This window comes from Littorina saxatilis, linkage group LG1, assembly GCF_037325665.1.
Source record: "Littorina saxatilis isolate snail1 linkage group LG1, US_GU_Lsax_2.0, whole genome shotgun sequence".
Taxonomy (NCBI): domain Eukaryota; kingdom Metazoa; phylum Mollusca; class Gastropoda; order Littorinimorpha; family Littorinidae; genus Littorina; species Littorina saxatilis.
In genome coordinates, this window is record NC_090245.1 from 68,835,905 (window position 1) to 68,863,230 (window position 27,326).

The 27,326-nt window shown below is 41.7% G+C and overlaps 1 protein-coding gene across 1 annotated transcript in view; it reads left to right on the plus strand.

Moving 5' to 3' along the window:
* The first annotated feature begins 432 nt into the window (after positions 1-432).
* The window catches only part of LOC138945484 (uncharacterized), a 65,765-nt gene continuing 38,871 nt past the window's right edge, over positions 433-27,326 (plus strand). The window contains exon 1 of the mRNA XM_070316949.1: positions 433-646. Within this exon, the coding sequence (XP_070173050.1) occupies positions 433-646 (214 nt within the window). The remainder of the gene's footprint in view (positions 647-27,326) is intronic.

Consider the following 27,326-nt stretch of genomic DNA (forward strand, 5'->3'; position numbering starts at 1 on the left):
TGCGCAGAACTATTCTATGTGCAAAACCCGTGTTTTGTTAAAGGTGTTCTTACAGTGACAAGAAGTATTTAATCATAATCCGTTAGTATGAAAGAGCATTTCCAGACGCAAATTCTACTTTTTAGAACCTGCTCTGAACGTGACTATCAGTCACGTTTGGTTCCTTTGTAGCCTTTTCACAAGGTACGTTTGGACATATCTGCCTGATATTTTAAAATATGTCGTATTGTATAGTATGTATTAATGAACATCATCATCATCATCATCATCATCATCATCATCATCATCATCATCATCATCATCATCATCATCATCATCATCATCATCATCATCATCATCATCATCATCATCATCGTCGTCGTCGTCGTCATCGTCATCGTCATCGTCATCATCATCATCATCATCAGCAGCAGCAGCAGCATCAGCAGCATCATGATCATCATGATCATCATGATCATCATGATCATGATCATGATCATCATCATCATCATTAGCAGCAGCAACAGTACCACGACCACCATCAGCACTCACACCACTACGATCACCACCAACAACACTCACCGGTTAAACGTCCACATTGATCAACAGCCAGAAAAACACACCGGTCACACAGTACAACCGCTGGACAAAAGCGAGAGGGTTGCTGGTACTATTAACTTACCAGCATCTGGATTATTCCAAAGCTAGGTTAGATAGGTGCGGAAGAGAAAGGAAACGCCTTCCAGACGACTGTCTTTGGTCCGATAATCAATTCCTGCATCATTAGTCACAAAACTGCAAAGCGGCGTTTATCTGGCCATCTGTCCAATGCTCCGGGGAACATTTGGCACAGAAAAGGGCCCGGTTGTAAATATTATAGTCTATATTCTTTGCAACAAAGTGTTTTTGTACTTCATTTCCGCAGTTCACTTATTTCAATCAATGGGTGAGTGTGCGCGCTCGCGTGCATCCTGGCAAATGAGCATACCACAAGCTCCTATAGCCTTGAGGAATATTTCCCCCCTTATATTACCGATGTATTGCTTTATATTGGTTTTCTCTGAGAGACAACTGTTAAAAACCTTCAGCTGACTTTCAGGCCTGGTTGCAAAAGAGCCTAAAGTCTGCGTCCTTTCTTCCAAAGTAATAGGATTATATTCACGCCTTCTTCAATCTACATGTCTAGGCTGAATGTCTCATTTAGTATTCGCGAATTGCTCAGAAAACTTCGTACCCTCGGCCTCGAGCACTAAGCATCCTCTTCCAATGCCTCTTTTATTTTCTGTTCTGCTACAATGGAAAGCATGCACCGCTGATGATGATTTGTTTGCCTTCCAACAGACAACAGCTGAGCCAACACAATCTTCGCTACTATTTGGCGTGACGCGATGTCATACCGTCTAACGCATTCTAGACAGTACTATTTGACAAAGACAGACCGTCTGGGAATTGCGCTATTTAGAAATCGTCGCCAAAACCATTTGCGAATGACAGACCTTCTGAGAATAATACCCTTGGACTTCAGTTGGCCGACGCGTTGGAAGTGACAACATGGTGCGTTCATATCAAAAGCGTAAATGTATGCATGCGTATGACTTTACATATGGGAGAAAGTTGCAGCAAATCGCGAAACAGCTGCCATTAGCTGACTCTAAATGACTTGATTGGGCCTGGGTCTACGCACTTTTCCCTGGAGATCAGCAGTCTAGGCACTGGAGAAAAGCCAGACAGTTCACGTCTGAAAATAAAATATGATTTAAGAGTAGACATATTAAACTTTCCTCAAATGGATCGTAAAATCGAGGTCCGCAAGAGCGCATATATGCACAGTTACTGAATTTCCCAATGATAAACGTTGACTATAACGGAAAGAATAAAACATTAAAAAATCGGACTGTACGAATTTAGTGATAAACGTTTGAAACTGCATGGACTTGCTAGCCTCTCTTGACTGCATGCTCAAAACTTCGTGAATTCTTCGGGTGAAAGCATACTTCCTTATTTGAGTCGCTACTGAAATTGTGCGTGCTCCTCGGAGACAGGTTGTTTGCATCCCAGGTCATTCTCCTTTCAGAAAGTCACATTTTTCTAAAGATAAAAACAAGGACAGAGTATGTCTGATATATTTGAGTAACTGTTTGTGTCAATGAGGCGCATTCTTTAAAAAAAAATTCTTTTTTTCTTTGAGGGTATCTTTGAATGGAAAATATCTTCGGTCTTGCAGGAAATGGCGTGCAGTCGGAAAGGCAGAAATAGAAGAAAGAAAGAAAAACATTTTAAATATATTTAAAAAACAAACAAACAAAAAACCACGCGATAAATCAGTTATGAAAAGGAGTTTGAGAGCGAGAGAGAAAGAGATAATTGAATTGAACTTTATTTTACAATGATACAGATTTAAGGCTAAGCCTTTTCTTACAATCTGAGAGAGAGAGAGAGAGAGAGAGAGAGAGAGAGAGAGAGAGAGAGAGAGAGAGAGAGAGAGAGAGAGAGAGAGAGAGAGAGAGAGAGAGAGAGAGAGAGAGAGAGAGAGAGAGAGAGAAAGAGAGAGAGAGAGAGAGAGAGAGAGAGAAAAAGAGAGAGAGACATACAGGCAGACAGACAGAGAGACAGACAGGCAGACAGGCAGACAGGCAGGCAGACCGAGATTGTACAATTCGCCTTCATCATTCACTCTTTGTAATCCATCGTTTTCAATTAAATTCTTCCTCGCCCATAGTATTCACAAATCACTGCCACCTACATTTTATCTTTACCAAACACAAAGCTCCTAGCTAACAAATGATAGAAATGGACAAAAATCTATCCCACCCACATACCCTGCACATCCTGTTGAACTTAAAAGATCCTTCTGCTTTTAAAATCCTGTATCACACAGAGGAAATCCTCCACAGAGCCATAGACACCTTCTTCTTTGTAGGGGGTTCATCTCGAGACGAAATAGTTCGCATGTTGCATGCACATTATACTCTCCCTGGCACACACACGCGCACTAATACATACGCGTGCGCGCGCACACCCACACACACACACACACACACACACACACACACACACACACACACACACGCCCGTGCATGCATCCACGCACACACACAACTGCGCGCACGCACGCACATACACACAAAACCAAAAAAACAAACTATTGTACAGAAACTGCACGTGCGACACACATAGCAAAGTTTTGAATGGAAACAAAAAACTTTAGTTCACAGAAAATGGGAGCTCCCCAGGAAAGAAAGAAAGAAAGAAAGAAAGGGAAGAACGAAAGATAGGAAAAAAGACAATGAAAAAGGGATGAACGGTCACGCACGCAATTCACTGATGTGAAAGAAGTTAATAAGATGAAAAGAGAGAGAGGAGGGGAGAGAGAGGGGGCGGGGAGAGAGAGAGGGGGGGGGGGGGGGAGGAGAGAGAGAGGGGGAGAGAGAGAGATTGATTGATTGATTGAACTTTATTTATCGAGGGTACCGGTAACAGAATAAGCAATGTATACATGCTTTTTTTCATCCGGCCCTCGCCCATTGAGGGTAACTCCATTAATAACAAGAAGAAATAGAAGTTAAAACACAATTTACATAATTAACATGTCAAACAATTAAAAAGACATTTCTAAATGCATTATGAATATCAACCAATGATGAAAATAATATTATCATAGAATTAGTTACTTGTTTCCAAGAGAAACAGCATGTAGAGTTCCTTGAATGAAGTGTCTTTCTTTCTTTATTCTTTATTTATTTGGTGTTTAACGTCGTTTTCAACCGTTCAAGGTTATATCGCGACGGAATGAAGTGTCACTGACTTGCATTTTAATTATCATCAGGAATGGAGTTCCCCAATAGGGCGCCAGAATAAGACAGACTTGATTTGTACAGGTCAATTCTAGGGTTTGGGGTAATTAATTTGTCTAGTTTTCTTGAATTATTCAGTTTGAAATTTGAGGCAATGAGTGTAGGTGCATTCCCTGACATAATTCTATGCATCATTGCACCTTTGTTATAGGTAAATCTTAATCTTAAGAGGGAGGGAGAGAGAGAGAGAGAGAGAGAGACACACACACACACACACACACACACACACACACACACACACACACACACACACACACACACACACACACACACACACACACACACAGACAGAGACAGAGTGAATCAAACAGATAAACAGGCAGACTGACAGATCAACAGACATATATCATACAAATCTTAAACGAGCGCATATTACTCAGAGAAAGTCCTCCACAGACCCAAAGCTAAGAGGATACCTTTCTTCTTTGTGTGAGTTTTAGCATGTCTGCGGGATGCACGGGGTTCGCATGTTCCGAGTAGGCCTATTGTTTTTTTCTCTTTCTGGTAAAAAAATAAAATAAAATAAAATTACGCGTGCAATGCAATGCTTTGAATGAAACACACAATTTCACTTCACCAAAAGTGGGAGTGAAAAAGGAGTAAAGGAAAAAGTAGGAATACAAGTAAATACATGTCGCGTAAGGCGAAAATACAACATTTAGTCAAGCTCAGTCGAACTCACAGAATGAAACTGAACGCGTTGCATTTTTTCCGCAAGACTGTACACTCGTAGCATCGTCTGTCCACCGCTCGTGGCAAAGGCAGTGAAATTAACAATCCAGAAAAGCGCGGTAGCGGTTGCGCAGGGGAGGATAGCACTATATCTCTATTCTTTTTAACTTTCTGAACGTGTTTTTAATCCAAACTTGTCATATCTATATGTTTTTGGAATCAGAAACGGACAAGGAATAAGATGAAATTGTTTTTAAATCGATTTCGGACATTTAATTTTAATCATAATTTTTATATTTTATATTTTCAGAGCTTGTTTGTAATCCAAATATAACATATGTAAATGTTTTTGGAATCAGAAAATGACGAAGAATAAGATGAAATTATTTTTGGATCGTTTAATAAAAAATAATTTTAATTACAAGTTTCCGATTTTTAATGACCAAACTCATTCATTAGTTTTTAAGCTACCAAGCTGAAATGCAATACCAAAGTCCGGCCTTCGTCGAAGATTGCTTTGCCAAAATTTCAATCAATTTGATTGAAAAATGAAGGTGTGACAATGCCGCCTCAACTTGTACAAAAAGCCGGATATGACGTCATCAAAGGCATTTATCGAAAAAATGAAAAAAATGTCCGGGGATATCATTCCCAGGAACTCTCATGTCAAATTTCATAAAAATCGGTCCAGTAGTTTAGTCTGAATCGCTCTACACACACACACGCACAGACACACAGACACACACACACACACACACAGACACACACGCACACACATACACCACGACCCTCGTCTCGATTCCCCCTCTATGTTAAAACATTTAGTCAAAACTTGACTAAATGTAAAAACGAAAAAAAGAAAGAAAGAAAGCAAGACCAGAGACATACATTGAATCTATGTCTCTGGCAAGACATACCAAAATAAATTATAAAAAAGTTGTTGACTTTAATCGGTGTTTCTCCTTGCAGAAATCGGAAACCAACATGTATCACTCAGAAGATATCTTCTACAGATCCATAGGACGATATATATATATATACTTTTTTTTTTTTTTTTTATCTCAGTGATACATGTTCTTTTTTGAGCGAGTTTCACCTTGTCCTGTTGCTGCGTGATGCAAAGGGTTCGCATGTCGCGCGTAGTTTTTCTCCCTGGCAAAATACAAATATTTGCACGTGCAATACGCAATGCGGCTAATGAAGGAAACTTCTACTACCGCTGGAGTTTTATAGCCCAGCATTAGTGCTGGCACTCTTGCTTCTCTGTTTATTTGTGCAACAACGTGGTCGTCATTTCAGTCCTTCCTATTTTCATTGCAGCATTTGAGGATCGTGTGTGTACGAGTGTATGTGCTCTTCGTTTTTCCCATCAGTGTTATTATTGCTTTCTTTTGACTTCCAATGTTAGATGTTCGTTGTCGTATAATTATTGCTTTCCCGCATACAAATATATCTCATTGTGCGTGTTGGTAATGTTCTTCCGATTCAAGCCGGACTTTTTATTTAAATTGACAAGAAAGACAGAGAAGAAAAAATACAGCAAGGAAGATAGAACGAACAGCTGAAAGAAAGACAGACTGACAGACAAAAACAGAGACAGAATGGAAGGAATAAAATTAATACTCACTACACGAAGATAAATTCAACGAAAAAAACACACCGAAAGAGATGATATAATTGAAAAACCGAAAGTGAGAGCATGCTGTAGGCAACCTAACTGCAAACAAAAAAAACGAAAGGAAAACTGAAAAATAAGAAAGAGATTGAAGAAATGGAGAGCAATTGAGGCCTTTGCCTGCTTTTTCTCCGAAGAGACAAAAAAGGCACCCAGAATCACATACACCCACACAAGACGAGAGTATCTTCCAAATCATGTCCATCTTGGCATTTGCAAAATAATGTATGCCAAGACTTAATCTCCTCAAAAACAAATGTCTCTGTTTTTATCAAGAAGGATTCGAGAAAATTAAAGCCACACTTTCTTCTTATGATACTGAATTAACTTCCTCATTTTAGTTGTGTACTGTTTTTTTTAGTGCACTGTACACAACTTCACTGTAACTTCAAGCAGAAGATTCACGCAGTCAAAGTTAGTTGAGTTCTTCACTGTGACATTAGGAACAAGACGAATAACTAAATTGCACGTGCTCCCCGGAGACAGGTTGTTTGCATCCCAGTACAGGGACACGTACATTCCTTCAAGAAAGTCACATTTTTGAAAGATAGAATGTAGAAAGAAGGACAGAAAAAAAGGAAAAGAAGACATATCATAACTGAAGGAAAGACGGATTTAAATTCACATGAGGAAAATAATATTTGATTTTCATTAAGAGCACTTAAGACAACTAAAAAGATCAGATCTAAAAAGTGAGGGAGTTTTGAAATAGATTAAAGGTTACAAACGTTACTCACGAACGAATCGAAAAAACAACAACACAACAATACCCTTTACTCTGAAAAGGGGGAACGGTCTTCAAATAGAGAGGGTATCTTAAAGTACAGGTACATTTACAGACGTTATGAACAGCGAATTTGGAAATTAAACAAAGTCTAAAAATAGGAACAGTCTTAACCCCGAAGTAGGAGTGTGTTAAGATAGGTGTGCGCTGGAGGGGGGGGGGGGGGGGCGTGTTGGGTATGCGTGTGTGTGGAGGGGGGGGGGGAAGGGTGTGTGATCTGTTGTCCCACTGTATTTCCCGCTTCTAGGCCAAGGCCTCCGACGGAGTACTATACCACCTGGGACCACAGACGTCAGCCAAGATCTAAAATATCTCATTGGCTCAGATGTTTGGCACCACATAATGAAGTCAGCCAAAATGGTCACGACAAGCAGGCGAAATTAGACCTGACACAATCGCACCTAGGCGTTACCAGCACGAAGACCTGCTATATGGCTGGACCCAAGGCAAGAAGGGTGTGGGCTTGCAGGAGCTATAATACAGGAGCCTCGTAGTCGCAGCTCACTTTGAAGCGTTGTGAATGTGTGATCCTCGGGTCACGGGTTAGAATTCAGAACGGGACAGACAGGGGTCAGTCAACTTTATGTGTAGACTCCCGCAGAGACGCTGTCCTTGTCCCATCCCCTTGTCACCGCTGTGGCGGGTAAAAGACCTCGGTCTTTCTGTCCGAGTGCAAGGTGCTGATTATACCTTAACAGGCGGGTTTTCTGTCTGTCTGTCTGTCTGTCTGTCTGTCTGTCTGTCTGTCTGTCTGTCCGTCCGTCCGTCTGTCCGTCCGCCCGCCCGCCCGTCCGTCCGTCCGTCCGTCCGTCCGTCTGTCTGTCTGTCTGTCTGTCTGTCTGTCTGTCTGTCTGTCTGTCTGTCTGTCTGCACTGAGAAGCGACTTGAAATTTGCAGCAATGGAATACTAATTTGATATAAAATATAATTATATAGAGATGGCAAACAACTGCCTTTTTTCTAGTCTTTGTCTGTCTGTCTGTCTGTCTGTCTGTCTGTCTGTCGTCTGTCTGTGTGCACTGAGAAGCGACTTGAATTTTTCAGCAATGGAATACTAATTTGATATAAAATATAATTATATAGAGAGGGCAAACAACTGCCAGTTTTGTTACTTTGAGTTGTTGAGAAATACAACCAGAGGCACTGTTGTTTATTTGTAAATTATTATTATTTTCTACATAATCCGCGCCGTATCCAAGTGTCCATAACACATAATGTTGAATGGTAACGTGCGTCTCTCTCTCTCTCTCTCTCTCTCTCTCTCTCTCTCTCTCTCTCTCTCTCTCTCAGTCTCTCTCACTCTCTTTCACTCACTCACTCACTCTCTCTCTCTCTCACTCACGCACTCACTCACTCACTCACTCTCTCTCTCTCACTCTCTCTCTCTCAGTCTCTCTCTCTCTCTCTCTCTCTCTCTCTCTCTCTCTCTCTCTCTATGTACAGCCCCAACCTCAGCACTAACCCAAATCCGCCCTCTAATCATTAGTGATGCAATCTCGTCGTCGTCACATGACCAGCACAGCAATTCCTGCACGCTGAAAATGTATGGCATGCAAGACAACCACGCCGACCCTCTCATCGTGACAGCCGAATTAGCCACAAGTCGCCCACAGCGGACCGGTCATTTGTGAGTGTTGATCGCTGGACGGAATAGCGGGATTTGCCAGTCATGAGCAATTTGCATCCACTTAAGCACTCAATTAGTCTAGCTCCCACCAGTATTTGCTATGGCTAGGGAGTAGTTTTGACCTTGGTGCGCTGACGATTTGATGCTGTGCTGATGCGTTTAAAAAGCTGGGCTTTTACTATCAGCGATAGATATAGATAGATCCCTTCGGCGTTACCTAGGATTGAGATGGTAGATGGTGGGTGGGTGCGAAGGATTTGGATGGATGGGTACTGGCCCCTAATCTGACAAACTAAAACACATATAAAGTACAGAGATTCGCGGGGCTGGGTTGGTGGAAGACCAAGTGCGCAGGGAAAATATTCTGTAAACTAGTTAGGAGTTCGGTGGGTTATAGAAACACGAAAATACCAAGCATGCATTCGGCCCCCGAAAACGGCGTATGGCTGCCTGAATGTTGAGGTAAAACGGTCATACACGTAAAAACCGTGGGAGTTTCAGCCTATGAAGTAAAAAGAGAAGAAGTTTGATGGGTAGGTTGTTCGGGCGGGGGGTTGTTGGGGAGGGAGGGGGGGGGATGAACCCGAATTACCATCAACCATCATGAGCAACAGCAACAGCGGTCAACCAGTCAGCACCCTACCAAACTGCAACGAACATGCACAATCACATTTTGAATAACGGTTGTTCTTCTTTCAAGGACGACGATAGTTTTCAAAGAAAACATCAAGCGTGAGGAATGAACTACGGGTGAAGCACGTTTCGGCTTACAATCTCCAAACTACTGCGCAAGAAGAAACACGCGTTACTGACCTTACCAACAGGCACCACACGAACAAGACAAGGCACGCAGCCAAGCAGACAGACGGACAGACAGACAGATATGCAGGGAGGCACTGGTACCGCCAGACAACATCCTGATATGCAGGTTCATAGCCAGGCAGACATGCAGAGATAAATTAAATAAAACAACTAAGCATAGTGGTGTAATCGTTCAAATGTGTGGCCTGAAACAACACTATCCAAAGAGTCCCTCTTGAGGAACCTCAAGGACCAACACAAGAAAATGTAAGTTTTACGCCCACACGGCAAAGCCATTATTAGGGGCATGTTACACGGGAAAACCCGGCTTTGTAGGAAAAAAATGCGGGGGGGGGGGGGGGGGGGATGTAGACAGCTGGCTGCCGGCTGCTAGAGACCTGAAATGGGCTAGGGACCGGGTTGGGTCGTCTTGGGTCAGTGCTGAAATGGTTACTTTATAATTGGCTCTTGGCCGAACGGACACCCGGGCTTCATATTTTTGCATGCATGTATTCGTGCTTTCAAGGCCTGAGGCTTTCGCTGTGACCCTGGGATCTTTATCGTGCGCATGCGTGCACACGGGGGTGTTCGGACACCGAGGAGAGTCTGCACAAAGTTGACTCTGGGACACACATCCTGCGCCGAACTTGGGGGTTGAACCCACGCTGATAGTAACAACCTCTACCGACTGGGCAAACTCCCCCCCCCCAACACAAGTCGGTTAGACGGCTTTTAAAGATTTACACCCATATTGTTTCTCGGACTGATTCAAACACCTTTGGTAAAGAGTCAGTAATGAAATGCAGCCACACGTATTTTCTTTGGAGGAGATCCAGTTCTGAAGTCGACATTAAAGAAAACACCATTATTTAGTGAAAGTTAAAAGAGGAAGCGAACAGAACAGCTGTTAAAAATGCCCTGCCTTGTTTTGTCCTTCGGAAGCCGGATTTCTCCATTTTCCAGTTGTTATCCCCGCCGAATCTTCGGGTGACATTAATACCATACAAACGTGCAACACAGACGCCTTTCTCACTCTGGCAACAATCACATTGTGTTAAATTTCATGTTTTCCCCTTTCTTTTTTTGTTTTGTTTGTTTTTTGTTTTGTTATAGCTTTCAGTGAATTAGTGAAACAACCTGATCGCATGGACCATATAAAGTGTTCTCAATAATTATTGGCCTGTCGTTTTGAACACCCTTTGCTCAACTTTCACGCTTCTTGCCCTCTTACAACAGTCACACGTTGGCCTTACTTTCATTTCTTGTTTTCTCTTTCTCTTATTCTGTTTTAGTTTTCAGCAACATTGTGAAACAGCCTGGCGAGTTAAGACTCATCCTCTGCCCCATCCATGCAATTTATCACTCCATTTTGTCCGGTCCCTTGGCGAAGTAGAGGCTTAAACTTTGCAATTTCCAATGCACGTTCAGGGGCCCCGGAATGCGCGCGCAACAGGACACCGGTGTTAGGGCAGAATCGATTCGCCCTGCAAAGTGTTATTGTTACACACAATTTAATTCATTGCATTACATGACTGTGTTTTGGGGTCAATTTCCGTGATGGTTCCCAACGTTTTTCTGCTCTTTTTTTTCTTCTGCTTTTAAATTTCTAAATGTCAAATGACATATGTACATACAGTGGTCGCCGGTTAATATGACCGCGGTTAATATGACCAGCCGCGTATTATGACCAATTTTACCCGGTCCGGAATTGTCCTTCTTTGTTATGTATTAGAAAAAGCCGCTTAATATGACCACAACGCCGCTTAATATGGCCACATTGCTTCGAGAAAATGGCAACAAGTTCACATCTTTTTCAGTTTGAAATCACTCGGTGGGGAAAAATACATACGAATTTTTGAAAAAGGCAAAAAGGCGTGCGATATTTTCTTTCTTTTTCGTGAATGAAACTAAAGTGATCAGTGCTCAGTGATCTCTAATGTCGCGATCATTATTCTCTCTTTTTTTTCCCCCGAGACTGAGCGTCATAAAGCCGTCGCGAAAAAACCTTGAATGGTTGAAAACGACGTTAAACACCAAATAAATAAAGAAAGAAAGACTAGAGCGTCATAAAAAAGGCAAAAAAGCGTGCGATCTTTTCATTATTTCCCGTGAATAAATCTAAAGTGATCACGAACATTATTCTCTCTCTTTTTGGCAAACAGAGCACGAGCCAACCAATCTTTCAGTCTGATTCAAGAGGAAACAATGTCGAAACGAAAACGCCAAGATCGGACAGCCGAGGAAAAGCTAGAACTTATTGACAAATTTAAAGCTCTACCATCCTGTAGTATGCTTGAGAGTGCTGCACAGTTGGGCGTCAACAGAGGATTTTTGACAAACATTCTCAAGAATGAAGACAGCGTGAGGAAGGAGTGCGCAACGCAGGATTCACCGCAACGAAAGCGCCTACGACATGGAAAAGACAAAGATGTGGAAGATGGTCTTTTTCAGTGGTTCCAGAAGATGACAATGAAAATGTTTTGTTTTGCGATTTTTTTTAAGTCGTTTTCTCTAACATCGGTTAATATGACCAGCCGCTTATTATGACCATTTCATCCCGGTCCCAAAGTGGTCATATTAACCGGCGACCACTGTATTTATGACTAAATAATTATAATCTGATTTAGCGCTATTGACATTTATGTTAACTGCAATATTGTTACACAATGACAGAAGCAGGAGCAAGCCTATACTTCAGTGAGAACTCAACAAATATGTAATAAGCGAACACAATTTTCTAAAACGATTGAAAAGTGTATCAGATCCCACGAGGCCTAAAATGAGCACTTTTCCAAACTGAGATTGTGTAACGCAATTTTTATCTAACAAGCGTGAACACTTCTTGGTAAACAATTTCGACCCGATATGGCTTTAATGTGTGGTCAAACGCCAATAGCACGAAGAACTGTAGGAGTTGGGTGATGAACAAGGGGTGGGATGGAGGCTGTTCTGGAAGGGAGGGGTGAGCGTGAGAGGAATTGTAAATGGGGAGACAAAACAGATACAAAGTGAAAAGCTTTGGCTTTGGAGTTTCTGTTTAATACTTATTTATTTACTGCTACTATTCCCACTGCGCCTCCCCAAACTAGTACTCCTCCTCATTAATTTCGCTATCATCCTCATTTTCTGACGTCGACATTACCATGCTACCTCTAGTCTTTCTGTCTGGAGGTCCGTCTCTCTGTCTGACTATCGGTACAGGCATGCATTATGGATGGATTAAATCGATACTTGTTTGATTGATTTTTAACGTCTATAACACACAAAATTGAAAAAAACACAAAAAAACAAAGAAACAAGGAAACACAGAAACAAGGAAACATAGATAGAACACAAACATACAAACATGCAAACAAACGAGAAAAAAACACCTCACAAAAACCAACAAAAAAACAACAAACAAGCAAACAAACAAACAAGCAAACAAAAAAAAAAAAAAGAAGAAACAAACAACCACACAAACAAACAAATCAAACAATCAAACAAACAACAAATCAAGCAACAGAGAAATTGCTAAACCAATTTTCAGGCCAGCCTGTAATTAAGACCCAAGGCTCTGATTCTTCCCAGCTTAAGTGGGGAGTTGTCCGCTGCGTGGGACAATTAGAACGGCAGCTGATCGGTGCAGCTCTGAAGAATGGTTCAACATATTTCCCCCGTGTGCTGGCTAGCTGGCTCCAAAAAAAGTCAAACGACTGGGGAGAGAGCGAAAGAGTGAGAGAGTGGGTGAGAGAGAGAGAGAGGGAGAGAGAGAGAGAAAGAGAGAGAGAGAGAGAGACAGAGACAGAGACAGAGAGAGACAGAGAGAGAGGCAGAGAGAGAGAAAGAAAGAGAGAGAGAGAGAGAGAGAGAGAGAGAGAGAGAGAGAGAGAGAGAGAGAGAGAGAGAGAGAGAGAGAGAGAGAGAGAGAGAGAGCATTTACAGAAGCACACCATATACATAGGCAGAGAAAAAGCTAAACGCTAGCAGTAAAGAATTTAAAGAGATTAAGAACTAGAGCTGATGAGTCTCAGTCGCAACCGCCAGCACCATGTACAATTCAAAATACCAACATGGATTTAAAGACTTTGTGTTCACAACATGGTATCAAGATATATTAAAGAATGATTAGTATCTTTCTGTTTATCTTTGAGCAGTCTCTCTGCTTTTGGATAAAAAACTGATTGTTAGGAACAGTAGGTTTGAATACAACAGAATGTACAAGAAACACATTGTACTCAGTGCGCAATGATTTCCTTTCACAAACAATAGACACTGATATGTTTGCGAAAGATATGAGCGTCTGGCGTAAACGAGACGTCCCCCACTTTCACTAGAGTGCCTTTTTCACATGCTTTCCGCTGTTTACGACGCCAATCTGAAGATGTTTTCTTGCACATATTTGTGACCCTCCACCACGGAATGAGTCGCATGCATGTCACCTTTGCATGATTTTCATATTTTTACATTTTCATAAAGAGTTTTTTATGCTCTATCCAGTGATGAAAACCGTTTTAGAAAAGAGCGAAAACTTTTCGAGTTATAAGCCTGTGACCAAGGTGACCCTCACACTGTTAACAGACTCCCCCGGACTTATATTATGCCTAGTGCAGAACCGCGCGAGGTGACATGCGACTCATTCCGTGGTGGAGGGTCACATATATACATTAACCTTTGAGAAGTTCCAGCGACTTTTGCTGAACTGTAATTGAGACGCACCTACAACGATTGACTTGTAAATTATCTTTTGCTATGCTAATCCATCAAATGAACGTGGACTTCACTTCAGCGTCGTATTTTTCCATGCTTGCGGATACGCATACATCTAGTGGATGATACCCATTGGATTTTTGTGTTTATGTTCTGCTATGATATATTTTCTGTCATATGTCCTAGGGGAGTTCGCTCAAGAATATTCGGGCTGCTATCCATGACAGAATCGCGCTCCCCAATTCCTGTTTGCATGGGTGTATTCGTTTTTTTCCATCCCTAAGACTTTCGCTCTGTTTGAGGAATCTTTATCGTACGCATAATATGCGCACACCGGGGTATTCGGACACTTGGAAGAGTCTGCACAAGGTTGACTCTTGGAGATAGATTCCTCGCGGAGAGATGACTTCGAACCCACGCCGATATCAACGCTACCGACTGAGCTACGCCCCCGCCCCATCATATTCGGAAAATAGCAAATGCCAAATAACTGTACGTGTACCTTCACTAACACATTCAGATTTGAGATTTTGGATTCGACAATATAAGCTTTATGCTTGAGTACGGATCCGCATGTACAGCGAATGTCCCTTAAGCTTTTTAAGGTACAAAACGTCAGAACAATTTTCCAAAATTGCGCCTTAGGTGTACTATCTTCAAGAAAAAACAAAATAGGATGCCCCGACTTAAAAAAAAAAAAAATGTATTCAACGAGCTCCTGATTTACATTACGGATACTTTTCTTGTAGACTATGATAATTTGAAGAAAAAATGTATAAGTCTTGAGGCAGAAAAAAATGCTTCTCTCGTTAAACTAACTTGGTGCAAAAGTGTCAATCAGTAAAGTTCCTCTTTGACCCAAATTCATTAAAGTGCACAGAACTTTAGTACAGAAAAAGAAAAAAAAGAGAGAGTTAAAAGTAGGGGTCGATGAGTGCACTATACTTTTTCCTTAGCATCTTGCTACAGGACATCTTTTTTGGCGAGAAATAAATAAATTAAAGGATAGTGAAATAAAAAATATGTAATGCTGTGACAGGAAAAATATCCCGAATGAGAGAGTGAGAGAGAGAGAGAGGGGACGAGAGAGAGAGAGAGAGAGAGAGAGAGAGAGAGAGAGAGAGAGAGAGAGAGAGAGAGAGAAGAGAGAGAGAGAGAGAGAGAGAGAGAGAGAGAGAGAGAGAGAGAGAGAGAGAGAGAGAGAGAGAAACAGGTGAGTGACAGAAAGAGAGCATATTCGTCTCAAAACGCACAGACACACAGACACAGACAGACAGACATACATAGAGACAGACGCACACACACCCACAGGAACTCTTTCACACACAGCTCCACCATCCTCACCATCCACTCCCCGCACCACCCCTCCCCCACCCTCAAGAAAATACCCACACCCACGAACCACTGCTCCATACAGACAAACCTCCTCAAAACACCATCACTTGCGCAGGAAGCCATTAAAAAGAATGCCAGAACCCAACATCACAAGCATAGACTCGGCAAAGCCCCGGGCCTTAATTTGTCGACCCGACATTCTTTTCAAACACACACGTTCCCATATCCAGTTCCGAGTCTAATTAAGCCCAGCACATGTCTAATTGTTATGCCGGCAGCAACCGGCAGTCTTGGCGTCTTCTCTCTCAGTGTCGGTGCCAGAAACGAATCCCATGGCGACGGGTTTTACGTCCAAATACCACTCTTCCTGTTGACATGAAAAATATTTTTTCGAGTTTGTTTAGGCCAGAAACGTCAGAACGTGCATGATGGCTCTATCACTGAACATTCTGACCTAATTTTGGACCAGAGCAGTCTCGAAATCAGACGTTATGATGACCATATCTCCTCCAACCTTGGTTTTACTTCAAATGGATTCTTCTGATTTTGTCGTGTCTAATTGTGTTCGGTCGAACATCCAACCCCATTTATACCCATACTTATCAAACCTAAACTTTAATTATGTTCTGTTTTCTTTTTCTTGTACTCTTTTGTTGTGCATTGCAAAACTGTATCTCATAAATTTGCCCAAACGTTTTCAGGAACATTGTGTCTAGAGAATAAAACACTTGTTAATATCTCCTTGTCCTTCTTCTTCTTCTTCTTCTGCGTTCGTGGGCTGAAACTCCCTCGTACACTCGTGTTTTTTGCACGAGTGGAATTTTACGTGTATGACCGTATACGCCGTTTTTGGAGGAAGCATGCTGGGTATTTTCAAATTTCTATAATCCATCGAACTCTGACATGGATTACAGGATCTTTTTCGTGCGCACTTGGTCTTGTGCTTGCGTGTACACACGGGGGTGTTCGGACACCGAGGAGAGTCTGCACACAAAGTTGACTCTGAGAAATAAATCTCTCGCCGAACGTGGGGACGAACTCACGCTGACAGCGGCCAACTGGATACAAATCCAGCGCGCTACCGACTGAGCTACATCCCCGCCCCATCTCCTTGTCCGTTATCAACCCTTACTGCTTGGGCTGGGGTCCTGATTTGGCCTATATGGTCCGCTGGACCCAAAAAGCAACAACTAACTAACTAACTAACTGCTTGGGCTAAGCATGTAACGTGAGCTCATCTTTAGTGCCTTAAACATCTGTGACTTACGCTAATGTAGCTAAAGGTCTGATCGTTTATACTTCATATGTTCCGTGTCTATATATAGGAAGTTCAGGCCGGTTTAACCAACTTGCATTGGCTAATTAATCTCAGTATGTTCTACAGATCTTAAAGGGTTGTCAGTAAACGGGCAATAACATATTATTGCGAGTAAAGACCCGTTGATTGGCAACCCTTCTACCCTAGAGGTAGCGCATAGCAGCAGCTCAAAGCTAACTCTACTGAAACTCATGCGCATGGAGGAGGGGTGGATGTAAGAGACTATGTCCAGAGAAAAAAAAAGCAGACACAAAAAACGATAGAAACAGAATGACCAGAACAGACAAACTCAGTGTTGAAATCCTCACTTTCCTCAAGTATAGCGCCGGCCAATAAAAAACGAAAAACAAAGAGGGAAAAATCGTTGCAGCTAGCTCTTCGCGTTCATACTCATTTATCATCACACAAACACTGCTCCCCTTCCTTCCACGGAGCGGCGAAGCGCGAAAACTGCACGCCGAATTAACCAACAGTTTTGGCAAGAAGCTAAGGGAGGAAAATATGCCACCTTCTGCTTACCTACCCTTCACCTTTACCATTGTCTTGAAACATCTACAAGTCACTTGTCAAAATGCCTCTGTCCAAATGCACCTTCAGCTTAGCAGCGCTTCCGCAGACTAGTGCCACTAACGTGAAACTTGTTAGACAGCAGCAAACGTGGATTTCAATCCCGTGGAGTGACTGTTATGTTCACCTCGGCTTGTTTACAAACTTATCATGGCTGTTTCGGTATTTTCCGCTGATGGATGATAGTGTGCTTCTGGTACCCATGTGCGAAGTTTTCCAACCCTTTTTGTTTTGTTTTGCCTTGACTGGTTGGATTTCGGAAAATAATTTTTGTGCTGGTGATTGACTATGTCCAAAATAATGGGTTTGGGTCCAGGCGTATGAACCTGACGGAAATTCTGTCTAGGATCCCATGACGGTAAGAAGAAAAGGAAGACTAAATAAACAATGGATATTGTTTGAACCCCTATTTCGTGACAGAGGGAAACGGTGAATATATATCGACCAAAGAGAGAGAGAGAGAGAGAGAGAGAGAGAGAGAGAGAGAGAGAGAGAGAGAGGGAGAGAGAGAGAGAGAGAGAGAGACAGAGACAGAGACAGAGAGACAGACAGACAGACAGACAGACAGACAGACAGACAGACAGAGACAAAGACAGAGAGACAGATCGATATTTTTGTTCTCTCCCTCTCTTTCTCTCTCTCTCTCTAGCTCTCACTCTCTCTCTTCCCCTTCCCTCCCTCCCCGTCTCTCACACATTCCTCTCTCTACCCCCTCCCATCCTCCATACCCCTCTCCTCCTCCCTCTCTCTCTCTCTCTCTCCCTCTCTATCTCCCTCTCTCTCCCCCTCTCTCTCTCTCTCACTCTCTCTGTCTCATTCTCTCTCTCACTCTGTCTCACTCTCTTTCTCACTCTCTCTCTCACTCTGTCTCACTCTCTCTCTCTCACTCTGTCTCACTCTCTCTGTCTCATTCTCTCTCTCACTCTGTCTCTCTCATTCTCTCTCATTCTCTCTGTCTCACTCTCTCTCTCTCTCTCTCATTCTCTCTCTCTCACTCTGTCTCATTCTCTCTCTCTCTCACTCTGTCTCACTCTCTCTCTCTCACTCTGTCTCACTCTATCTCACTCTCTCTCTCTCACTCTCTCTTTCTCTGTCTCCCCCCCCCCCCCTCTCTCAGTGCTACGCGATCCATACCCTTGCCCGACACGAAGCAGACTGTCGTCGGCCCATTTTGGCTGTCTCACAAAGAACGTTTTATGTGGAATCGATAAAGATGCAACGGAGGGGAGAAGGATAATAATCTTTGTGATGACAGGAGAAGTGAGTTAAGGCAGGAACCTCCCTGCATACGTAATCCAGATGTTGAAGTTAGTTAACACACTGGGGCCTTTCTTGCTCGCCACCTGGTCCAGAGAAACAAATAGGCCAGTGGTTAGTTTTCATCGACTTTTTGAAGTATGCACATGTTGTTGATAAGTTGTTGCTTTTTGGTACTTAAGTGGAGTAGTCTGCATTATATTGTTACGCGTCGTTACCGTTGAACTTATACCATAATTGATAATAGAATGGTTTCATTTTGTGCAGAGTGTAAATATTTTGATGAATTGATTTTGCAGATCGACAAAGTTGTCACAGACGAAATGAACAATTGTTAAACAAATATGCCCACTGACAATTATTTTCCACACAAACTGCCCACTGAACAATTGTTCCCACAAAATGCTAACTGTGAACAATTTTCCACACAGAATTCCCACTGTGAACAATTTTCCATACACAATTTCAACTGTGAACAATGTTCAACACAAAATGCCTGCTATGCACAGGAAACACGGAGACGGTGTATTTAAAATGTGTTCAAAGCTGAGATGCAACTTTTAACACGTGTATTCATTTAAAGGGACTTCAATCTTAGATTCAATGTATTTCATACAGTGTCGCACTTACATTGTACGGAGCTAAATTTTAAAGGTAAGGTAGTGTTGGCAATTCGCAGCCACAACTGTCTGTTTAAACCTTCAAGACTTTTTGGGGAGCTGTGAGGCCTTGCTGCTGAAACACACATGTCGCAGTTCCACGATTTAATATTCAATATTCTGCGCACGTATGCAAGCATTTGTTTCGAGTAATGCTGTGGATTTGTGCAAGCGTCGAGGTCTTACTTCACACAAGTTGATCGTTATACAGATATAATCAGTTCACAATTTTCACTGAGATGAAAGTTTCACAAACCGTGACACTTTTACGCTTTCGAGTTTTAAAATGACCCATGGACTCCATAGGAAGCGAATAAACGTAAACAACGAGACAGGGCTTAGCCGTGCTGCAGATGTTATGCAACTACGACTCGGTTAAAACCACTTGATCTCCACTGATCCACTACCCCTGTCTTGTATTAGGACAACATACTGTTCAGCATCTACATATGAATAGTTCAATTGTGCTTTGTTATCATTTTATAGCCTAAGGAAAAGAGGAAATTAAGCGAAATAATGGAAATATTTATAGATGCATAATGCAACAGACTGAATAGGACAAAGGAACAAGAAACGACGCCTTTGCGATTTCATGCACGTACGTGCAGTTAGCAAGACAACGACAAAGGCGCAAGTATATATGTAAAAAGATACAATTCACAGTCTGAAAAAGCAAAGGCAAAAACAAACTAAGATTCAACAACTCAGGAGGTCCACAGATAGAACGACCGACCGAGAAACATACACCTATACATCCTCCCCCCCCCACCCCCCCCCCCCCCCCCCCCCTGTCTGTCTGTCCGTGTGTTTGTTTGTCGGGCATTCTTTTCTCTGTGTATCTTTTTGCGTGCATGTCTGCGCGCGTGCACCAGCATGCAAGAGTTTGAAAACTGCATCCTTCAAGAACTGTCTGAATACTTTATGCAAATGAAAAGATTACCCCCCCACCCCCCCCCCCCCCCCCCGACAATTATGTCCTTGCACGCTATGACATGATCCTTTCATATTTTTCTTCAGCTTTGAACAATGCCCACGTGACGGGAAGATGACTCATCTGGATTCAAAAGACAAATCCCCAAATGGGGACGTTTTTTTGCTCGGTCATTTTTTGTCGGTTTGTGCTATCAGTAACTCAGAAAACGGTGTCATTTTATGAAAGCTCTGACCTTCCACCAATTGGAATCAATTTCTTAATTTCCTCTCGGTGATGGCATTTGTAAAACACTCTGGGTTATTGTCTTTCTTTGTCCCAGAGGAAAAGGAGGAAGATGAGATAGTCCCCCTACCCCTCCTTCCCACTGCCGGAGTCATTCACTTGTTCAATGTTCCTTCGTCACATTGATCACACCCACCCCATGCCCACTCCTATCCCCACCCCCATTGCCCAAATTGGAAGCCTCCCTTCAGTCCCTGACGCTTCCCCTTCACCCTTTCACTGCATGCTTTGTGTCACTTCCCTGTTGGTTTGCCTTTGTAACATTGCTGTGTTTGTGTCGATTACTTTTGAAGAATAATGTTCATTCCAAAGATGAATGAATGAATAAATGAATAAATAAATAGATAAACAAACAGATACATAAATACACAAATAAATACACAACTAAATACATAAATAAATACATACTAACATAAATGAATACATAAATACATAAATGAATACATAAATGAAATGAATAACAAATAAAGAAACAAATAAAACAAATAATATTGATCGTTGCCATACACATGACCAGACAAACTGGCAACATTTAAATATTTCAACACTTCTGCCTTCATCACTATCCAACCCTGCCTCATGGCCCGGAAACTTCTCCTCTACAGCGTGACTCCAAGGCTTATCCTGTGGATTATCAACTTTCTCGATAACAGAACCCAGTCAGTCCGCTTTCAGACAGCCCTCTCTTCCCTTAGGTCCACCTCCATAGGCTCTCCACAGGGTACAGTTATCTCCCCTGTGTTGTTCACACTCTACACTAACGACTGCAGTGGCACTGACTCCACCCTTCTTATCAAATATTCAGATGATACAGCGCTAGAAGATCTCTCCAATAGTGACGCAACTTACTTTGCAGAAGTAGAACGTTTCAACGCCTGGTGTAAAGAAAACTTTTTAGACCTAAATGTGACAAAGACCAAAGAACTTCTGATAGACTTTAGAAGAAACCCTGCCCCTGTCCCTGACCTGATGATTGATGGTGTGACTGTTGAGCGTGTGACTGAATATAAGTATCTTGGCACAGTTATCGATGATAAGCTGTCCTTCAATGCAAACACCACCCTCATACACAAAAAATGTCAGTCACGCATCTACTGCCTTCAGAAACTTAGGAAGTTGAATGTGAACTCTTCTATCCTTCAAACTTTCTACCGCTCTTTCATCGAGTCTGTCATCACTTTTGGTTTTGTGTCCTGGTATGGAGGTCTGAGTGTGAAGAACAGGAATGTCTTAGTGCGAATGGTGAATGTCAGTAGCAAGGTGATTGGCAGGCAGCAAGCAAGTGTGGAGTCACTGTATGAAAAGCGTGTGGTGAGAAAGAGTAGGCGGATAGCTTCAGATAGGTCCCATGTCCTAGCCCACCTCTATGAACTCCTTCCCTCTGGCCGTAGACTTCGCACGCACAAAGCTAGGACACTCAGGCTGCAAAACAGCTTCATCCCCAAATCCATCACCCTTAGCAACATGTAAACACATCCACATACCCGACTCAGCCCCTCTTCTGCCAGTGCAATCAGTAGTAATGTACATGTATGTATTGGTTTTATGTACAACCGTATATTTCCTGCGATATATTGTATGTTATGATATTTTGCAATGATGTTTAGCCATAGTTCGTTATACGCGTAGGTGTGCGAGAATATGTAAGCGCAGTGCTTTAAAGATGTCCATGTTATATAGTGCTATATGTTTTATGTAAAATCAATGTCTTGTTTGTATTATTGTTATGTACCACCCCTGAATTTCTCTATGAGATAATAAAGTATTCTTATTCTTATTATTCTTATATCCAACATACGCGAGAGAGACCCCTCATGATATAACAATATCGTTCAAACCACACGTGTGTATATCATGTAAATGAAGTCGTGTTAAACTAGTCTGGCAGGGACCTGCTTTTCCACTGCTTATAATGCCCGAGTCACCGAGACAAACGTCATTATGGAAACACTGCTGCTTCAGCTGGAAGAGTTTTTAGAACTTACACGTCCCGCGGCCCGCTACACTTTTAAGAGCGACATTTCTTTGATGTGCCGTACCAGATTTACACGAGTTGCTTTTTCAAATATTGAAAAGCTCGCTTTCGCTCACAGTTCAATATTTCAAAAAGCAACTCGTGTAAATCTGGTATGGCATAACAAGCCATGTAGTATGCTCCATGTACTACGAAGCTGCGTGTTAGCAATGTTTCGTTCTGATTTTGTTTACTTTTACTTGGAGATGTTTTTTCTTGTTATGTTCTTTTGTGAAAAAAAGAGAAAAAGGAGGAGAAGAAGGAACAGAAGAAAACAAGAAAACGTTTAGAAGAACATGCAAAAGAAGAGGAAGACAAAAAAGAAGAAGAACAAGAAGAGGAGGAAAAAGACCTCGGCTTGGGAAGAACTTACACCTGTCTTGAAAACATACCCCACTCCTGGCAAAGCTGTCTGCTTTTCTTTCATTTACGCAGTACGTCATCTTTGGCTCAACACTCTTCATGACATTGAACACAGCTTGAAATATTCTCTTTGTAATGGATATGTTTGGTCATGCGGATGAAGTGTGTAAGTTTACGCATTCGCGAGATGCAGACAAAAATGCTTGGGAAGACACAAATTCCTGTACGCTCGCTATTACTCTTTTGTCATAGATCGATGTTGTAGAGTCCTCTGTTTCCACGAGTGTTTTTGTTGTTGTATGAAGAAATTGAAAAAGGAGAAGCGGAAAAGAAAAAAATAAATGAGAGAAGAGAAAGAAAAGAGAGACACAAATAGCAATACAGAAAGAAAAAAAGAAAAAAGTAATAAAGAAAGAAAGAAAAGAAGAAAAAAAAGAAAGAAAGAAAAGCTGAGAGACAGAGAAAAGAAAAGGAGAGAGCATGAAGAAGCTAGAAGAAGAAGAAGAAGACCACCACTACTACCACCCCAACAACAACAACAACAACAACAACAACAACGGCGATGCCAATGACGACGATGAAGACACCATCACCACCATTACTGTCAGCAACAACAAACGAGCACTCGAACAAACAAGATAGATACTAAAAACAAAATCACGATAACAAGGAACAGGGAGGACGATAAAAAGATGCGGTGAGGGCAAAGTGTGTGAAAGACTCGAATTATTTATGCATAATACCGTTTTTCAGCGCTAAAAAACTTCGATGCCAAATTACATAAAGCTTTATATGCAATCTTGGAATATCTTGAATCAGGTTGCTTCAGCAGTGTAAACCAGTATTTCACACATCTGACTGCAGAGACTGAGTCTTCCCAATTCACCGTACGCAATGTTGTTTGGAGTTCGAATTGTCACTTTCAGAAACTTTTTAGACGCAAACAGGTGGACCCTTTCCACAGAGTCATACTTTCCATATCCCCATAGCTCTGAACCATACAAGAGCATAGGGGCGATCCGTGCGTCAAAAACCAGTTTGAAAAACACCTTTGCCGAATGGCAGCCAAGTCTGTTCAATAATCTAACGATTTCGATCACTCCCTTTTTCGCCATGGTTGTCTTTGCTTCTACTGCAATGTTCCAGCTCAGTTGGGTGGAAAGGGTTACACCGAGATATTTAAACGAGTTCACAATCTCATGACGATCCATTCCGTAGAACCACTCCTCTTTCTGTGCAATGTGCCCGCCCTTTCTAAAAACCATGACCTTAGTCTTTTAGTCCAGGCATATTAGAGAACAACGTTGAAGTGACAATGACTAGGTTTAAAATGTCCCTTATCAGAAAGTTCAACCTCAGTCCTTTGATGTTTATTAAACACATTTTCATATAAAGTTGGCGCTTCATACGGAAAAATGGCTTTGAAATTGACCCAAATCCTTCTTTGGGCTCTGTAAATGTCGTTTGGGGGTATGGTTGTAAAATGGTATCTACTGGTCACCCCAATGTATAAACTGAAAACTCTTTCTGCACCAGAACACGCAGAAAGGATTGTATCTGCCTGATGTCTGATGCTTTTCAAAATCCCCAACCACTAACACCTTCAAAACGGACTTTAACTGACACTGTTGTTTTTCCCTATATAATCCTTACTATTTTTCCGAGACGTCGTCGTGTTGTGTATTTAGCTTGCCACAACCTCATACATGGTCCTAAAAGTTAAAGTTGAAGAAAATACTAAAGATAAATGAAAAAGCTGACGCAGTGTCATTCGCACCGTGAATCCCCCCATGGGAACATACTAAAGTCTGGTTCCAAATAGGCTCAATTTCCTTCTATTTCTTTGTATTTCTGCCTCGTAGGGGTAGGGGTGTTCAAACCAAAGGCACCTTTAAACCAAAATTCAAATCACACATCTTACAATACTAAGACACTCAGCAGTAAAAGGGTGTCTGCTGGTAAAAAATTCCAAACAATCCTAAAAGTACTTCACTACTAAAAGTGCTTTTATTTTTCCCTCTATATTCAGTATTGTGTTTTCTGCGAACATGTAGTCTATTTAGATGGTTGTCGTGTGCACTTGAGTTGCTAAAGCGTTTTCAGTTGGGCATATGTCGAAAAGCAACTTTGAATTGATAGCCTTGTGATGTGTGACCTTTGATGATCTTGACCTTGGCCAAAGGTCATGTGTAATTTGGTAGGAACAATCTGTAAACCAGTTATAATAGTGTACAATGTCCTTGCCAGCTTCAGTTGTTAGACCTTCACCTTCAAGGTCACCTGAAGGTCAAGGTCACTTTAAGACAAAGGTCAAGCATGAGAGTCGCATGGGCTTTGCTTTGTTAAGATTTTTTACCAAGAGACATGGATTTCTTTACCCGGCTTGGTCACATTTTTCATAGGGGTCAATGTGACCTTGACCCTAACGATATGTGACCAGATGTGGCTCACTATGAAATTCTAACAAACGCCCCACTCAGTGTTTAAGTTTGTAAGAGATATCGTCCATAGTAAAGTTAAAGGGGCAAGCTCACATCAAAATATGTCTACAATTCAACTTTGAAGGGCTCCTCTGACCTTGACATTGAAGCGAGGTCAACCAAAATGGTATCAGAAGATAAGGCTTTCTTTTTCTTGTATACCATACAAAACTAAGCCCGCTGTTTTTAATTTGTTTTCCAGAAAACTGGCACAATGTGAAATTTTGCAGTTTTTAGACCACATTCATTCTCCCTGTGACCTTGACCTTAAGGTAAGGTCAAGGTTCTCAAGTATCTTTTTTGAGCTCTTGGGGTCATACAACATTTTGCAACATTTGGTGTTTCTTCACTTCATAGCGTTGGAGAAATATCCAAAGGTAATGTTCAGTACAGACAGATAAAGACGGGCAACGGACAACGGCTGGACGACCAGGGTGAGTATGTACGCTCACTTTTGCTACACATGCGAGTAGCGGCTATTATCCGTTGTTCACAAAACATTCCTATATAATGTTTGGAAACAATGGTAGGGATAAAAATCAACCGTTTCCAACTGTGCCAAAAAATCAAAAAGACGCGTTCTATAACGGTCAAACGGTCCCTTAACAGACTTGGGCGGGGTCATCTAACGGTTGGCAGACAGCACAAACACCCTGTGACTGCTCGCAAGGAAAAAATAAATCTGGATGGCAGTATGGCTACAACTACGTCGTTTAGTGTAACCATAACCCCTGAATGTATGAACAGCAGAAAAGGCTGTCTTTGACGTCATTGTATAATAAGAAGCACAAAAGGGATTTTTTGGAACTTTCTCTTGGTTGGAGACAAACATGTCCGCAATGCATTCGTGCATCAAGCTATCCATGCAGTCGTTTATTGTTGATTCTTTAGCTCCTCTATGGCAGGGGGATTTTCAATTTGTTTTCCTTCAATTTCACTATGGGAGTTGTTCTTAACATACGTTTGTTAAGAAAATTTTGGCTGATTGTAAAACAGCTGTAATATACGGCAGTCCAGGTTGTCCTTCAACTGTAAAAATGAAATAATGCTCTTTAAAGTATCATTTACAACAGTGGTGGCTGTTTTCACAAGTATGCTACAAAAAACACGACAATACATAATACATAAGGAAAAGCCCTATGTTTGGTCAGTTGGTGAGATAGGTAAATGTTATTTTTGTGTGACAGTTCTGATGGTTTTCAAAGGGCTAATTCTTTGCTTTTCGACATATGCCCAACTGAAAACGCTTTAGCAACTCAAGTGCACACGACAACCATCTAAATAGACTACATGTTCGCAGAAAACACAATACTGAATATAGAGGGAAAAATAACGGCTCTTTTTAAAAGCACTTTTAGTAGTGAAGTACTTTTAGGATTGTTTGGAACTTTTTACCAGCAGACACCCTTTTACTGCTGAGTGTCTTAGTATTGTAAGATGTGTGATTTGAATTTTGGTTTAAAGGTGCCTTTGGTTTGAACACCCCTACCCCTACGAGGCAGAAATACAAAGAAATAGAAGGAAATTGAGCCTATTTGGAACCAGACTTTAGTATGTTCCCATGGGGGGATTCACGGTGCGAATGACACTGCGTCAGCTTTTTCATTTATCTTTAGTATTTTCTTCAACTTTAACTTTTAGGACCATGTATGAGGTTGTGGCAAGCTAAATACACAACACGACGACGTCTCGGAAAAATAGTAAGGATTATATAGGGAAAAACAACAGTGTCAGTTAAAGTCCGTTTTGAAGGTGTTAGTGGTTGGGGATTTTGAAAAGCATCAGACATCAGGCAGATACAATCCTTTCTGCGTGTTCTGGTGCAGAAAGAGTTTTCAGTTTATACATTGGGGTGACCAGTAGATACCATTTTACAACCATACCCCCAAACGACATTTACAGAGCCCAAAGAAGGATTTGGGTCAATTTCAAAGCCATTTTTCCGTATGAAGCGCCAACTTTATATGAAAATGTGTTTAATAAACATCAAAGGACTGAGGTTGAACTTTCTGATAAGGGACATTTTAAACCTAGTC